General features: G+C 39.6%; 1 protein-coding gene across 7 annotated transcripts in view; it reads left to right on the forward strand.

Moving 5' to 3' along the window:
- Positions 1–17,948, forward strand: part of LOC126248290 (myb-like protein O) — a 94,158-nt gene that overhangs the window by 44,915 nt on the left and 31,295 nt on the right. For 6 of the 7 annotated variants that reach the window (XR_007545457.1, XM_049949144.1, XM_049949148.1 and 3 more), the window contains exon 3: positions 4,098–4,193. Coding sequence is in view for 6 of the 7 variants with exons in the window: in XM_049949144.1 (XP_049805101.1) it covers positions 4,098–4,193 (96 nt within the window). In the remaining variant the exon portion in view is untranslated. Of the gene's footprint in view, positions 1–4,097; positions 4,275–17,948 lie in introns of all 7 variants that reach the window. The other variant, XM_049949146.1, reaches the window with a different exon arrangement.

Here is a 17,948-nt window from a genome sequence, read left to right on the forward strand (position 1 = left end):
CTCAACTGTGTAGCCTATGATACATGCTCTGTGTACTCTGTTCATAGTTACACAAAACAAGCCCATTCGGAGACTATGACAGTGATTTACGTTATAAATTAAATAACACACTTGAACACTTTATAGCAAATCACTTAACCATGGTTACTAACTGGACTCGCACTTGCATGTACTCATCATTCATTATATAAAATGAGTTAGCCATTGCCATTCTTTCTCTATACAACTGCCTTTTCAATATTAAATGTTTCATAATCGACAAATTAATATTTTAACTTACCTCAGTTGCTCTCTCATACATAATCACCACCAGGTCATGTGATGGCTTTGGGTATGACTCAAGTGTGACTGACTCACTGCCTCCTGCCACCCGATCTCTATGTGCCAACTTGTTCCTTCCAGAACTATGGGGGCATTCTAGTCAGTGATGCTCTGCGCCGTAGCAAAGAGGCACGCTGTGTTGTAACCAATAAGTGTAAGGGGGCAGATTCAATCTGTCAAATGCGGGATCGACATATGTATCATTACAAGCCTGAAGGCCCTAATCTCATCAGGTTAGATAAACAAAAAAAAAAAAAATAATAATAGTAATAAACACAACCATATCAAATTACAGAAAGTGACTGTTCACAGCACTACATCATTTACGATAATAATGTCTGCTTGTGTCTGTGTATGTGCGGATAGATATGTGTGTGTGTGTGTGTGTGTGTGTGTGTGTGTGTGTGTGTGCGAGTGTATACCTGTCCTTTTTCCCCCAAGGTAAGTCTTTCCGCTCCCGGGATTGGAATGACTCCTTACCCTTTCCCTTAAAACCCACATCCTTTCGTCTTTCCCTCTCCTTCCCTCTTTCCTGATGAGGCAACAGTTTGTTTCGAAAGCTTGAATTTCGTGTGTATGTTTGTGTTTGTTTGTGTGTCTATCGACCTGCCAGCACTTTCGTTCGGTAAGTCACATCATCTGTGTTTTTATATATATACACTCCTGGAAATGGAAAAAAGAACACATTGACACCGGTGTGTCAGACCCACCATACTTGCTCCGGACACTGCGAGAGGGCTGTACAAGCAATGATCACACGCACGGCACAGCGGACACACCAGGAACCGCGGTGTTGGCCGTCGAACGGCGCTAGCTGCGCAGCATTTGTGCACCGCCGCCATCAGTGTCAGCCAGTTTGCCGTGGCATACGGAGCTCCATCGCAGTCTTTAACACTGGTAGCATGCCGCGACAGCGTGGACGTGAACCGTATGTGCAGTTGACGGACTTTGAGCGAGGGCGTATAGTGGGCATGCGGGAGGCCGGGTGGACGTACCGCCGAATTGCTCAACACGTGGGGCGTGAGGTCTCCACAGTACATCGATGTTGTCGCCAGTGGTCGGCGGAAGGTGCACGTGCCCGTCGACCTGGGACCAGACCGCAGCGACGCACGGATGCACGCCAAGACCGTAGGATCCTACGCAGTGCCGTAGGGGACCGCACCGCCACTTCCCAGCAAATTAGGGACACTGTTGCTCCTGGGGTATCGGCGAGGACCATTCGCAACCGTCTCTATGAAGCTGGGCTACGGTCCCGCACACCGTTAGGCCGTCTTCCGCTCACGCCCCAACATCGTGCAGCCCGCCTCCAGTGGTGTCGCGACAGGCGTGAATGGAGGGACGAATGGAGACGTGTCGTCTTCAGCGATGAGAGTCGCTTCTGCCTTGGTGCCAATGATGGTCGTATGCGTGTTTGGCGCCGTGCAGGTGAGCGCCACAATCAGGACTGCATACGACCGAGGCACACAGGGCCAACACCCGGCATCATGGTGTGGGGAGCGATCTCCTACACTGGCCGTACACCACTGGTGATCGTCGAGGAGACACTGAATAGTGCACGGTACATCCAAACCGTCATCGAACCCATCGTTCTACCATTCCTAGACCGGCAAGGGAACTTGCTGTTCCAACAGGACAATGCACGTCCGCATGTATCCCGTGCCACCCAACGTGCTCTAGAAGGTGTAAGTCAACTACCCTGGCCAGCAAGATCTTCGGATCTGTCCCCCATTGAGCATGTTTGGGACCGGATGAAGCGTCGTCTCGCGCGGTCTGCACGTCCAGCACGAACGCTGGTCCAACTGAGGCGCCAGGTGGAAATGGCATGGCAAGCCGTTCCACAGGACTACATCCAGCATCTCTACGATCGTCTCCATGGGAGAATAGCAGCCTGCATTGCTGCGAAAGGTGGATATACACTGTACTAGTGCCGACATTGTGCATGCTCTGTTGCCTGTGTCTATGTGCCTGTGGTTCTGTCAGTGTGATCATGTGATGTATCTGACCCCAGGAATGTGTCAATAAAGTTTCCCCTTCCTGGGACAATGAATTCACGGTGTTCTTATTTCAATTTCCAGGAGTGTGTATATATATATCAGACTTGCCACCATTAATACGCTTAGGGCTAAATCAGAATTCTCATATATAGGGTGATTTTGCTAAATGGGGATAAACTGCTGGAAATGATCTCTGAATGGATAAGAAGCAATGAGGGTTACATAAGGACATATGACTGGAGGTGGGCTACTTGGGGGTCGGGGTACACCCACTTGAATGTTGAAGGAAACAATCTTTTAACAGTGTAGGCATCAGTGATAGAAAGCACATGAGAACACACCAGGCAAGTGGGATTCTTCTGTTTGTACTTGTGTTTTAGCTTCACACTCAATGGCAGTGAGCTAGAGTACTATCATGTAGTAGCCACATTGCCAATCATTCCACGGAAGACACACCTTCCAGCAGGGGGAGCCCGGGTCATCCATGGGAAAAGGAGATATGCCTCACCTGTGAGGCGTTGCTGAAGGTTGACTAATCCCACGAGGTGCTCGCCGATAATCACTGCCCACATATTGAGGCTGAACCAGTGCTGATGGCTCACTGCCACCATACCATGGAGATTACACTGGTAGTTATTGTGAAGACTGGTCGTGCCTTCCCTCATAAGCATTGTCTCACATACGAGTAGGAGGGATGATGGAAATCTCAGCGTGGTAGTGCACTGTGCAATGAACTAACAACAAAACCATTGCCACAGAGATGATTCCATAGTAATAAAGCTTTTATGTGTTGTGGTATGGACGGTGGCAGTTTGTGGAGAATGTTTCATACTTTTGTCTGGCATACCTCATGATTGCGGGCAACTGCTTGGTGCTGATACTGGGGTCACTGTAAAAGGTCTTTTATCTCCACTTTCAAGTGGCGAAACATTACTTGGAATACATTTCTGATTATATGCATGCATGACCTTTTTTTGGTCCTTTATCCTGTGGGGAATTGTTTCTTGCCGTTTGTCCCCATTTAGCGAATTGACGCTGTGTAATGTAACAAAGTACGTAAATGATGTCCAAATTTTCCAATATGATTTGTTGGTTTGTTTATTGTCACAAACAGCTAAAATAGATAGTTAACAGATGCGTGTGTTTTTTATATTTGAAATTACCATATCATTAAATATAAAATTCAAATTTAGTTTTGCAAAGAGGATTGCAGAAAACAGTTTTGTTTTCTTCAAATAGCAATAACGTTATTCTGTTGGAGAGGTTTTAAGAAATGAAAAAGTTAAATTTATCTGAAAATGAGTTCTCCATAATTCTCTATAATTTATTTCAGCATTTTACCACTGCATAACTTTATCTTTATTCATTTTCACCTTATTTGTGATTTCTATCTTGAGTATTAGTTGTTGTTGAAGTAGCAAGTTGCCAGTCCTCAGTATGGAAGAAAATGTTATTTTTCCATTTGTCTTTTTCTAGATCATTGTCAGTCAATTGTTAATCCTATCAATGAAATTAGTACATTTCTTACCTTGACACACTTGTTTTGGGGAATTATAGGGAGGCAGCATAGGCTGGATTTTTGTCTAACATGCCATTTAATGTTACATTGCTGTGTTAAATATCATCAGCAGACTTTTCAACTGGCATTTACTTACTTTGTGTTGCAAGCTGTTGGACATAATAAAAAATTGTTGTTTTTGAACCAGATATTATTTTTATTTTAAAACATATTATCCTGTTCTAATTTCTGGTGTGAGCATATTGCTTTTTGTCATGTTTCAGGTGAACCTAATGCACTGAACGCATCAAAGCCCCAGTCTGGGGAGGTGCGAGCTACTGAGCAACGTCAGACAACTACATTTGGAATAGGCTTGTTCTGTAAGCAGCCTATTATTAATACTTACTTTAATTAGGAGAGAAGCAGCAGTGAAATGTTTGAGCATTGAGAAACTTGTAGAGGCAAGATATTTTCTGCATAAGTACTACACTTTTGTTTTGACTATGCAAGCATATAATCCTTTTATTTTGTTGCAGAGCTTTAATGATACATTGCAAGTAGAAAGCTAACAAGTATTTTAGAGAACTGCCTTATGGCAGCTGTACACATAACTTAAACTGTAAGTGTCCCCACCTTTCAGAACTAAAATATGGCACCAAGTGAGATGACACAGAACTTGGAATCTTGAGTTGGGGTTCAGATCCCAAAGTGATCATTCAGATTCAAGTTTTCTGTGGTTTCCCCAAGTTGATTAATGCATATGTGTAGACAGTTCTTTTGAGATGGACACAGCCAATTGGGTGTTCGGTACTCAAGTCTGAACTTGGACTCCACCTATACTGACAGTCACGTAAAAGGACATCAAATCCTAATATTCCTTCCCCCTACCAACCCTCAGCCCCTCCTCCCTCCCCCCCTCCCCCCTCTCTCAACTGTGACAGTGTCAGGTATTGCATATTGCACAGACTGAGCTATCCCCAATAACCTTGCCAAACCAGAGCTATTTCTGTATGGCTGCCTTCTGTTGGGACCAAAATAACCTTTCAGCCAGGTTGGGTTAGTGATTGTGTATAAGAAATTCTTGTTAAAGAACTGCCAGAAGTATAATCCTCATTGTGAAAACAGGTAACCTTTGTTTGTTCCAAAAATTTTCATAAACCTTGATGGGAAAAAGGATAAAGTTCATAACAAACTTTGAAAGAGAGTGAAAAGTAGCACAAAGACATTGCACGTGATAATACTGTGAGGCAAGAATATTAAGAAGAGGGCTGTTTGTGTGTTGGCATTTAACATCTCTCTTCTATCAAACCCTTTTGCAGTATAAGTTGTGTGCCCCACATTAAGTCTTGTAATCTGTTGACATCAACACTATGGCTGTTTAACAGTAGATGTTTGGCTTTTGTATATTAGCAAAAAACTATCACTACTCATGAATGGGGGAATGCTGCAATTGTTTGCTTAATTTGTTTGGACTATCGAAATAGTTATCTATTTCTGGAAAAGTTTTGTTCTAGAAGTCAAATTTATTTGTATGCTGTCCACACAATAATGATATGTTAATGTTCATGAAATTTTTTTATGAGTTCCTCTTGCTCCATGTGTGTGTGGTATTTCCTGGTTGGGTTGAATTCCTTCCCCAGAGTGAAATGGTTTTCAGTAAATAGTGCTCAGATAACTGAAATGGTTGTGACAAGTGGGAGGAAGACCTGAAGCTCTATGAAGTGTTACTTCCTTTGTATTTCATTACAGAGTACTGTGCAACAGAAATCAGGAATTTCAGAGTTGCTGCTGTCTAATTGCTTGTAAATTACAGATGAATTTCATACCACCAGTTTAAGCATTAAAAAAATACTATTTTATCTCATTGTTTGGTGGTACTTGATACACTTACATTGCTGCCTGCTTGACCCACACCTTATATTGTGTGATTGCAACAATAAGTGATGCAGGTTTCTTGATAATTTTCCCACTCTGTTAAATTTCTGTATTATTAATTGCAACATCCTTTTTGTCCTTCCTTTGTAATACAAGCATTTTTCCCCCTTCTGCACACAATCTTTTTTCTTTCACCTAGTCTTTGTTTCAGAGAGAATATTGTATATCTTTACTTGTCAGTTTCGTCATGCATTATAAATCTGTCGATTTTGTTTATAGCCCCCTCCCCCCCCCCTGCCCACACACACACACACACACACACACACACACACACACACACACACACACACATGGGCAAAACTGAGGACTCAGAATATGTTAAAGAACTTCATCTATTGTACGACAAAAACCACACAGGTTACTGAGGTCGTCAAATTTGCAGCATAGTCAGTTATACTACTATAATCATTAGTTCCAAAAATGTCTTTATATGATGAAGGAATAATCCACTCTCCTATATGAATATTTTACATTACAGGTTAGATGTGGCTATGAAACTTTAAAAAAGAATAACCGAGTGGAAAAATACATTTCATTAATTATAAAATGATCAAATCATATTGTACCTGTTTTTCAATGAGATATCAGTGCAACATCACACTTCATAAATGCAATTCCTCAACAGTTATTGACATTTATTTGACTGATGAGTGCTAAAAATTTCACACATATAAAAATGTGTAACTAATAGGCGACTCATCAGGTTTATGTATGCAATGTTACTTAACAGTTTTCTGCTGAGTAGTTGCTCTCTACACAGCATCTCACATGAGCAAAGCAGTTGTGACTTTAACCTGATGTTACTTGCACATTAGGTAATTGGGCTCTACATGGCTTTGTTTAAAAGGAATGTATCAGTGTAACCATGGAGTCAAGCTGTGCATGTGTGCTTTCATGCCAAGCTGTGATCCTGTAGTCAAATACCCGGTGCATTGACTAAAATTATGAATTAATAAAATACACAGGAAAATTAAATAAAAGATAAATTAATAAAATGATTCTATTGTAATATCTGTAAGTTATGTAGATGACAGAGAGTTGTGTTGAATAATGTTTATCCACCGAAGTACAGCTCAAGTAAAGGGAAAGTGGTGCTGCAATGGCCAATTAAAATACAGACAAAAGTAACTTCATCAAATGCAGTAGTTGCATTGAGAGCATTACGATAATGGTAGCAGAATCCCCAAGCTAAGTAGTCATCCAACACACCTAAAAACTTAAGTCCATTTCATGATGACAATACATGAAATGCTCAGCTCAAAATAGTTCAGAGTTCAACATGATGATTTAAAAATTAATAGATGTGAGAGAACATGTAGGAACTCATACTCTGTCTACTCTTGATTCCGCAATGCAATCGGAAAAAGTTAGTGTGTAGTAGTGGCCATTCACCGTCCAGAATCAATCACCCACTCGACTGAAAAACACACTATATCACCAGCAGGTCTTCCTTCTTAAAGGACAAATTTAAAAGTGTCTGGAATTGCTTACTTGAGCACACCTCCCAAAAAAAATCTCTCTCCATTTGACTCCATTGATGTTCCGCTACTGCCTGCTTCTCCATTGGCTTGAAGGCCATCCCCACCAAAAATGCTTCATTATTAATTTCTCCAGACATGATTTGACTCAACTTGACCACTTTCTGCACTAATGTAATACATTATCAACAATATTTAAATAGAGAAATGTTGTAAATATTCGGTCACACTCTGAACATTTACAATAATTACAAATAAAGATTAGTTCATAAATAAATAAGCTGGTATTCTTGCGCAAGTGTGCTCATATTAAATGACAACAAATTGTCATTAAATATTGTTTAAACAATTATTTATGTCTGCTTGATAGAAGCATCTTTCAGTTATCATTTCAGTAGTGGTGTCAGCTAACACACGATTAACCACTTATTAAATATTTTTTTTTTTAGTAATTGTAATCACTAGTTAAATAAACATCTGGCAAAAATAGTAACATATGCAAATAAATTCGTAAGTATGACAATATGTGAGGTACTTGTGCTGCATTCCTTTGCTTTGTTATTGTGGAGGATACAATGTTCTGACAAACATTTGCATAATGAAAAGAGATCAAAAATGTAATAAATCAAGAAATAAAATTGATACAGACATGTAGCTTTCAGGTACTATAGCTGTATAGTGCAATACTATCATCTGAAATAATGTTTGTTGAAATCACAGTAAGCATTTAAAAGTTTTTAATTCTGAGGTTTATCATGAAAATATTTTATTACTGTAAAATATTAACTTCTGTATTTTTAAAGGTATTGAAAATATTGTTGTGTCAATGGATGCACCTCATTTTTCTGATATTATGGGTTTATTCAGATTTGATTTATTATGTAACTGTGCCAATGGCCTTGCCACTGTGGTAACACCAGTTCCCGTCTGATCACCAAAGTTAAGCGCTGTCAGGCTGAGATAGTACTTGGATGGGTGACCATCCTGTCTACCGAGTGCTGCTGGCAAGCAGGGTGCATTCAGCCCATGCGAGGCAAATTGAGGAGCTACTTCATTGAGAAGTAACAGCTCCAGTTTCGTAAATGGACATATGACTGGGAGAGCTGTGTGCCCCTCCATATCTGCATCCAGTGACACCTATGGACTGAGGATGATATGGTGGCCGATTGGTACCATTGGGCCTTCATGACCTGTTCAGGCGGAGTTTAGTTTTTTAATTCTGTAACTGTTTTTTATTGTTGAATTCCTAAGAACTGTAAGAAGCCATCTATCAGCTTGTCTGGCTTTCTTAAGTGATTGACCGTCATCCAAATTCCCTGTACCAGAATTTACCCACATCCTGCCCTTTGCTGACATTTTTGCACCTGGAGCAGTCGCTGCAGCTGGTCAAGCTGCAGTGCTTTGGCTGAGCCGGTCAAGCCCCACCATGAACCCCAGGGCACTAGCATTCAGCCATACAGACCAGTTCATCTTATACTGGTTCTAGGTGGCCAAATAATTCGGCTACATACAAATAACTTAATGGGTGGATGCAGAAGTCTCTGATATGGAAGACTGAAATTCTTAAAAATTCATTTCTTTTGGAAAAAATGAGGGTGCGTAGTTCATAACTTCCTGTGAATTTCATTCTTCAGATGGCAGTAGATGTCTGGTGTGATTGTTTAACATTTTCAAGGTCAGATAATCAATAACAGCAACACTTGCTGCTAGTTAGTTACCCCATACATCAATGGGTGAAGGTTCAGTTCAGACTGTATATTGAGGCCTCAGCAGCAACTGACTGTTAAAGAGTAGTGTACCTGGTTTTAATGTCATTTAACAACTCTGCACAAAAGTAACAGAGAGCAAAGACAGACACCAATGGATGTGAAGGGTTGTGTATTTTCCATGGGGCTTATAGTGAACTCAAGAGTTTGTGATGTTGCCACTTTCTGCAGAGTGATAGAAACTGTGAGAAATGTGAGACTGATGTAATGACCATTTCCTATGTAATCTGGGAAGGTTTAACTTTCACTGTTGTTTGCTGTTAATCATTGACTGATGGCTATTGCTGTAATTCACTTTTAAACGATATATCACTGGGGATTGGAATTATTTCGGTATATTTATGTAATATGTCTGCTTCAGTGTATTATGTTCAAATGCTCTCCTCATGTTTCTGCCTGCCTCTTAACGAAGTCCATCAGAATAATCATATGAAGAAACCTACTTCAGTGAGCTGAGAATCAGTAATAAACTACTCCCTGTACCTCAAAGTCTGTATATTATTAGAATAGAAGAAGCAACAAGGAAAACAGTATTCAGTTTCTTCATTATAAGAATTTAGAGAAAAAAAAAAACAGCATACAACTTGCTAAGCACTTCTGCTAGTCATCCATTAAATTTTGGGAATGCAGTCACATAAAATTCTTTCTTTCCTCCCCTCCCTCCTCCTCCTCCTCCTCCTCCTCCTCCTCCTCCTTCTTCTTCTAATATTTTGGCCGTATATATTCTGGTTGTCTTAAGAGGATCCGACTTTAGCTACAGTACTTGTTCCATTGTTTTAAACCACATGAAATCAGGTTATATATGGCTGAACTCCCGAAATTTAATGGATAAATTATTACACTACAAAAATATCAAGAACCGCACATAAGCAATTTCTTTTGAACACCAATGCAACCTAACATATTAGTCGACACTCTCTCCAATGGAAATCGTTATGGTTGAATTGCAAAGCACCCTTGTTAAAATAGTAGTAGTGCATGGTCTTTAGATGTAATGCATACAGAAATCTGTGACATTCAGCACAGGGAGCTTGACGAGCCTTTGCTCTGAGAATACTTCAGAAACCATGGGTCATTTCAGGTCACAAGCAACAGGGATCCTGGCTTAACACCCTGGATTCATAAGGCTGTCAATAACTGGCAACATACAAACTGCCTGCTACACCTCAGTTTCATTGGCTAATTCAGATATGTGGAGCCCTGTCTGAGCTGACTCGGCTGCTCATGGGATGTTGGTGAATACCACATTTACTTCCTGTAACGCTCACAGTGGTTCCGGTGGCTCATCAGGCAGTATTCTTACCTAAGCAATCAAGAGATTTTGCATGGCTAGTTAACCAAAGAAATCTCAACAGTAAAGAAAATAAAACATCCAATGGAAAAGAATGTATTTGTTGTGATTACATGATAGGAATGTACTTTTGAACAGTTGTCACCTTTCTTGCGTCATAAAGAATAAACGAGACTTGGTAGGTCAATAAATCGAAGAGGCAATATAACAGTACACTCCTGGTCAAGACAAATAAAAGCTGCCTAAATAAGCAAGCTTAAAAGCAAAAAACTTCTATGAGAATATGACATAACTACTGATCTACAAACTGCTTTATTTGCAGTAACAGATTGTTACAGCAAGAACAAGAAAGGAAACTGTTGGTGTAACTTGTGTCAAGAACATTGTGAAGGGAGTAAACAATAACTTCGGAGAGACTGCTGCTTTGTTGTTATATTTAATACACCGAAGTCACCAGAATACATTGCAGTGGATCTAATTTGTTAGAATCTCCCATATACATGCCCAGATTAGTGTGCAAAGGGCAGGTCACATTTGGTACAGGCAGTATAGCCACCAATGAAGCGATCCAGATTGGAGCAGAAATTATCATGTCTTCATTAAGAGATAGGAAATCAAGGTTACTCAAAAAATCTAATATGCTAAGATGAAAAAGAGTAGTTCATTGTTGGCACTCACACTGACAGTTAATAAACGCACTATGACCTGCACCTGTACATGCTACTGTAAATTTGCACTTCTGATTCAACCAACAAATACTCCTAGAATGGACTCAGTAAGAAGGAGATTGCATTGGTAATGAGAATAATGCTTCCTCCAAACAGGTAGACTAATAGAATTTTTCTAGTAGCACCACCTCACCAATGTCTTCAAATTCAAAGCAGGGTATCAGGAATAATGAGCCTGCTTCAAAGCAGTCAGGCCATGCTACCTTGCTCCTGTCTTATGGAAAGACAGGAAAGAAAGAGAGTTCTCACAAGTGCACCACAAGGTTGGCTCCCATACTGCAGTGGGGCATGAAGAAGTTCAGGAAACATGTGGATGAATTGAAATGTCAAGCACAGGGAAGACTGTTGTATGTGTGTTTCCAGGAGACAAATTTTAAAGTTTGTGAAGTCATATTCTGTAACTAAACACTCCATGAAAAGGAATGCCACAGCAGGAGAGAGCTAAAGGAGGAATGACGAATTGTGAAATTGATGAATACCTCATCTCGTCTTATGCCTCACCATCAACTGACAGACAGCTGCTGCATCAGTGCATGCGGATCATAGCATGCCCATATGTTCTTTTAGCTTACCTGAGCTTATGTTACTTTACTTGATCAAGATCAAGAAGCTCAAATTGAATCTAATCATACAGCCACCCAACCACTCCTCCCATATTGTATGGGATTCAGCAACCACTTGCAGGGAGCTTGTTTATAACCAGAGACATGTTTATTGGACATAGGCAGATAGGCAGAGCAAACATGTCAGCCATGCCATGGGATCATTCTGTATCATTGTTCTCTCAACACACACACACACACACACACACACACACACACACACACACACACTCTCTCTCTCTCTCTCTCTCTCTCACTCACTCACTCACTCACTCACTTTTCATAGATGCTTTGCAACCACCACCTTACCTGAAGACGTCAGCCAAACATAGTAGGTGCAGGATAAAGTAGCCAAAATGGGTGCTCAAGTAGACAAAATCGGATGCTGCGCAGTCAACTTGCTGTCATTGAACATCACAACAATGTCTAGGATGGGTGGGTCATATTAACAACATAAGTGACTACACTGCTCAAGTATCCATTCCACAGTTTTGCTGGACATCTATGAAGGCACCATGCTGCTGGACAATTAAAAAATGCAGGAAGGTGACTCTGCGTAAATTTGAGAGCCACCTACAAAGGAGCTTAAGCCTTTTGGATAATGAGGGAAAATATTGTTGAATTATTAACAAGAAAGACAACAGGTTGCAACTTAACTGGTGTGTGTGCGCTTTTACTTTGCATTAGTGTAGATTATCTAGACTAGAAAACAAATTACAACACACAAGAGTGGTGATACACTTCACATGCTCAGAGTTGAGCAATGCACAGCTCAATTTGAAGTACTGGTTTGATATTTATTTATTTGTCTGTTCTTAGACAGCATATGTTGAAGTAACAATTTTAATGTAACAATGTTTTAAGTAACAGTGTTTTACATCACATTTAATATTTTACCACGTTATTGCTAGAAATTTCCACAGCACTGTCAGATTGATGTGGTGTGCTTGGGACTGATAAGAAACACTAGACACACTCTATGTTATACAAATCTGATTTTTTTTTCATACACTTTAACAATTTGAGGAACACAAAATATTGAATTTCTATTACCATCTTAGCTTAATAATTAAAGTAATTAATGGGTTTGAACAACATATGGGGATGATGAGATTTACTGTGAGCATTCAGATTCCTTAACACTGTAAACCCACTTATCAGCTACAATTTATGAAGATGCTTCTCGAAAGTATCCTTAGGTAAATGGTGGTAGCTTGTTATATAGCTTGAGTCTTATGTGTATAAAACTGCTTTGCATCTTTCACAGTCTTAAAAATTCTACATCTAGCTTATTTCTGTTTCTAGTTTTGTGGGAAAGAATAGCTGTTCTGCAAGGTAAAGTATTTATTTATTTGTGGAAAAAGATATGTTTTAAAATAAAGTGAAGGTACAGTCAAGATATGTAGGTCTTTAAAATGCTTTTGACATGATTTTTGGCTTGTAATTCCTGTGACTGCTATTATAGCTTTCTTCTGCCACGGAAACACTGTTTGAGGAGCAGAAGAGTTGCCTCATAGTTTTATTGCATATTGCAGATGAGACAGAAATAAGGCATAGTAATAAGATAGTAGTCATTGTTTACTGACTAATGTTTTTAATTTGCTTAACAAAAAGGCTACTCTAGATAACTTGGTGCATAACTGTTCAGTGTAGCTTTTCCAGGTCAGTTTTTGATTCAGATGGATTCCGAGAAGTATTATAGAGTCACACTCATGTACTTTTTCATTTAGCTTGTGCAGGAAGAAGCGCATAGTTTGTCTTGCTATTGCGTAGGATAAGCTGCTTATTGTTGAGCCCTATGGTAAACTTTTCAAGTATTGCTCTTTTTTTTCACACACCTCCTAGTCATTATCCACCGTAATCAGGGTAGTGTCATTGGCTTATATTGTGGACTTGTTAGGCAAGGAAGTAGGAAAGTCATTCATGTATACCAGAAAAAAGAAGGGTTCAAGCACCGAACCTTGTGGTACACCTGTAACAACTGGTAGGGCATTGAGCTGACAGTTATATACCGTAACCACCTGCATTCTGTTAGTCAAGTATGAGCTAATGTGTAAAAGTGTGTTATTCTTGATACCATAGCACTCTAGCTTACGTACGAGTATTTCATGTGACATAGTGTCAAATACTTTACCCGGGTGTAGTAGTAAGGCACAACTGAAGGAATTTTTCTGAAAACCTTCAAGAATATCAGTAACAAGAGTTTCTGCTGCATTTATTGTAGACAAACCTGGCCTAAATCCAAGGAGCAAAGTGGAAAGTAGATTGTAATCCTCAAAATAGCGGGAAAGTTGTAATTTAATACAACATTCTATTACCTTGGATATTATAGGTATGAGCAATATTGCACTGTAACTTTCAGGTCTGTTTTTATCTCTCTTCTTACAAATTGTGATAACAATAGTGGCCTTCAGCACCTGAGAAAATTTTCCAGTCTTAAAAGTATTATTGATCAGAGAGGTAACAGGGGCGACCATAATGTTGTAAAGATGGCATATTAAGTTGCAGACAGGCTCAATTAAAAGACAGTTACACATTGTCTTTTGGCCACAGCCTTCGTCAGAAAAAGAAATGCACGCCTTTCACTCACTCACTCACTCAAGCAAGCACACATCATGCAGACATGACCACCAAATCTGGCAGGTCGGACCAGCTCTGGTCTGAGCTGTCAGAGTTGGCAGTCGTGCGTGCAAGGTGTATATACCCCAGGACAACTGGGAAATTACAGAAAAACCTGGGAATTTTTTCATCTGGGAAAAACACAGGCATTTTTTAGAAGTCTATTATTTTTTTGTAATTTTGAATCGTAAGAACTGATACTGTAACAAGGAATTTTGCTTTAGCCCATAACTGCAGAATAATACTGCAACAATAAAACATAAATGAGACAATAACACTAAAATAAAAATTTTGTTGCGGAGAAAACACAGTGCACACACAAGCGTCTGCTAACAGAAAAATGTGTCAAAGGCTTTAGGACAGAGACTCTGCAATATGTTGTAACAAAAAACTGCTTTTGATGAACATGACATCGCAAATGTTTACATGAAGACCTAAGTGTCTTTCTCATGAGCCTTGTGTTTACACAACTAAAGGTCACGGGGAAATATTGTGAATGGTGGTTTGAGGATCTTGCGTTGCATGTGAGAATGTGTGAAGAATTTCTTAACTCACAGAATGTTTGATTCTCACTCAAAATTTAACACTGTGAGGACGAGTCACATAGTAAAATTTCTGGGTTTGAAATTTTTCTGACACATTTGTGTTTGACAAACTTCAAGGTTAGTTTTGCATGTTTGTTTTAGTTCTTTCATAGGTTACAAATTATGCAGTGATGACAACAAAAAGTATGATTATCCTTCAAAAAGAAGTTGTGAGGTAAGTTCTTGAGCATTCTCACACACACATTGGCTTTTCAATGGAAAAGTAGAAGTGTTCGGAAGCTACCATGCTGTATTTGGTTAAATTCATATTTATACTTTTGTAATACAAAAATATGCAGTGTACATTTTGCTGTACATCAAGGATCCTTCCAAAACAAGTTTTTTTGCAAAGTTTTGTTTTGTAACATGCCGCAAAGGTCTACACCGGTCTACAAAATTTTTACCGTTCAAAGGATTAATAAGATTTACAGCTCTGAGGGAAAGTAGATAGTCACTTACCGTGGAAGAAATGTACTTTCACCTGGGGTATGGCATATTTTTAACCAGGAAATCCGTGAAAAGCCCGGTGGTTTGTTTTACTCATCTGCGTATACATCCTGGTGCTTGAGCCAATCTGAGCTGCCAGAGTTGACAGTCAGGTGTGTGTGTGTGTGTGTGTGTGTGTGTGTGTGTGTGTGTAGTGCTTGCTTATGTGGATGAATGGCATGTGTTTCTATTTCTTTTTCTCGTGAAAGCTGTGGCCAAAAGCTAATGTGTAAGTGTCTTTTAATTGTGCCTGTCTGCAACCTAATGTGTCATCTTTATGGTAAGTAGCAATCTAACTTTTCCTTACATTGTCGATATTCCAACCTGGAGTTTCCATTATTTAAAAATGATGTTGTGATTAAGATGCCATAGAGATCTTCACTGTAACAGCTATGTAGGTTTGTGTATAGTTTGGTAGGTAATTCACTGTAAGAGCAATGTAGGTTTGGTAGGTAACCTATTTCCATTTGAAACATAAGTTATTTGAGTCAGATATGTTATGGGAAGTACTTCTAGAAGTTGCATCATTTGTGTGGAGGTAGCAGGAGCTTCACACTTAGTGCTGTTTACAAAGAATTCATTTAGTATTTTTGGCAATATTGGAGTTGCGTGTCTGTTTTTATGGGTCCCAGCTATTGTGTTTATTGCCTTCCAGGCAGCTTTACATTTGTTGCTGGAATTTTCAATGAAATTGTCATTAGCTCTCTTTTTTGCTGTCTGTATTTTGGTCCTGTATTTCTTCCTGGCTTCTTTGAACCTCTGTTTCAATTCTATGTTACCAGATTTATCCATTTTATGTAGGGCAACAACGATGTTTCTCTGGTTATGCAGGTCATGTGTGAACCAGTTGTTCTGCTTTTTCTGTTTGGTGCACCATCTATTTTCACCTTTTTAGTTACTTGTGGGCAACAGATTTGAATTAAGTTTGTTACTATGTTAATAAATAAGCTAAAAGCATTATCATTGTTGTCACAATTATATAGGCCTACTCCATCCCACTTGAGTCCTGTCATTCCCACAGTACAAGATGTTTTATCTTAACAGGTTTTGAAAAATGGTGACAGTGAGTTTTTATATGTAATGTCAGTATTAATATCACTGACATATGTTATCTTGTGGTGCCAATATTTCGCCAGCAGATATGTATTTAGAATCTCGATTTGGTCAATAAACTGACTCATATCAGAGACTGTGGTGTGATAAATAGAAATAAGCACCAACTTTGGTTTTCGACATATTTTTGCAACAATTTTAAAAAGTTGTTTCTTGCAAAACTGATCAAATTTTTGTGTTATGTATTCAGTGTAAAAGTTTTTGCTTATTAAAATATCAACTCCTTCATTTCTGCTTTTGCTTTTACAGTGTGAAATTGCTAATTCATATCTTTCTGGGAAATGCAGACTAGTTTCTGAAGGTGTAAGCCAGTGTTCATTTGCACAAAAAAACATGGTATAGAGGTCTGAGTGGAAACACCTCTGTGTGAAGACAGGATAGCTATTGGGAGTCTGTGAAGCATCAATGACACTAGTAAAACATTATTAGAGTTCAGTTATTTATTCACAATGGTTACAAGTCACCATAGCTTCACACCAACCTCGGCTGTTGCTCATTCAGCTGCACATTGGATTCTAGCTGACGTTTGTCATGTCAACTTAGTGTTTGTATGCCCAGGAGATTATGTCAGTAGCCCTGGCACCATGGTGGACTGCTGGTGAGCAGGCACAGCTGCTGCCCAGTGTGAAATGGCTCTCGTGCTGGCTGCTGGGGTGTACTAAATCTCACTCTGAATTCTATGACGGCCCTTGATGATCCAATGGTGATATACCTGGTGTTGATGATCTTGTGGTCGGTTGATCTCCTCCTTACCTTTTGTAGATGTCAGCATCTGAAGGTGCCTGAGTGTTGAAGAGGAACATAGAAGCCACCCTTTTGCTGGCTTCCAGAGTGATATCCGGTATTGGCAGCCCTCTGGGATGTAGTGTTGTCAGAGAAGACAGTCAGTTTCACCATCAGTAGATGGTAGACGGTGAGCAGCATGAAGTTCATCAGGTGAAGCCCATCATCTTCAGCACATCTTTAGTTAGTTTGTAGAGGGTGCTGGAGCATCTGGGACATAGATTCACTACAGTTTTGTAATCATGGAATTGAGTACTATTATTGTGAATAATATAGATCCCAATGATTAACTCATGATGAGGCTCGGAGTATTTAAAGGGGGCTAGGATGAGACTATGACGCAAGGCTTGGTTCATAATGACTGAATGTGTCCTTATTCTGCTATATTCACTTAACTGCTGTGTTGGTCCATTGCTATGTGCTGCTCTGAAAGAGATACAGTTTCTTGCTATGTGTCTTATGAGCTAACAAATATGGATGTCTTGCTTTGCTCGGTTTTCTGTCGCAGTCTCATTTCTGCTGAATGAGTACCCTTATTCAGCAGACATTGTTGTCAATCTGACCACCTTGCGACATACTGGCTTTCTTCCTGCTTCTGCCTCTGTTTCTGGCATGCCTTGAGTTTGCCTATGACGATATGAGTGAGTTTTAATAAATTGTTTATTCTAAATTTTGCCCCTTATTATTCTGTGCTGCAACATGTCCCTCCTCTTTGGAAAAAATTGTTAGGGTTTTCCTTTTATTTCACTT

Source organism: Schistocerca nitens, chromosome 3 (assembly GCF_023898315.1).
Source record: "Schistocerca nitens isolate TAMUIC-IGC-003100 chromosome 3, iqSchNite1.1, whole genome shotgun sequence".
Classification (NCBI taxonomy): Eukaryota; Metazoa; Arthropoda; class Insecta; order Orthoptera; family Acrididae; genus Schistocerca; species Schistocerca nitens.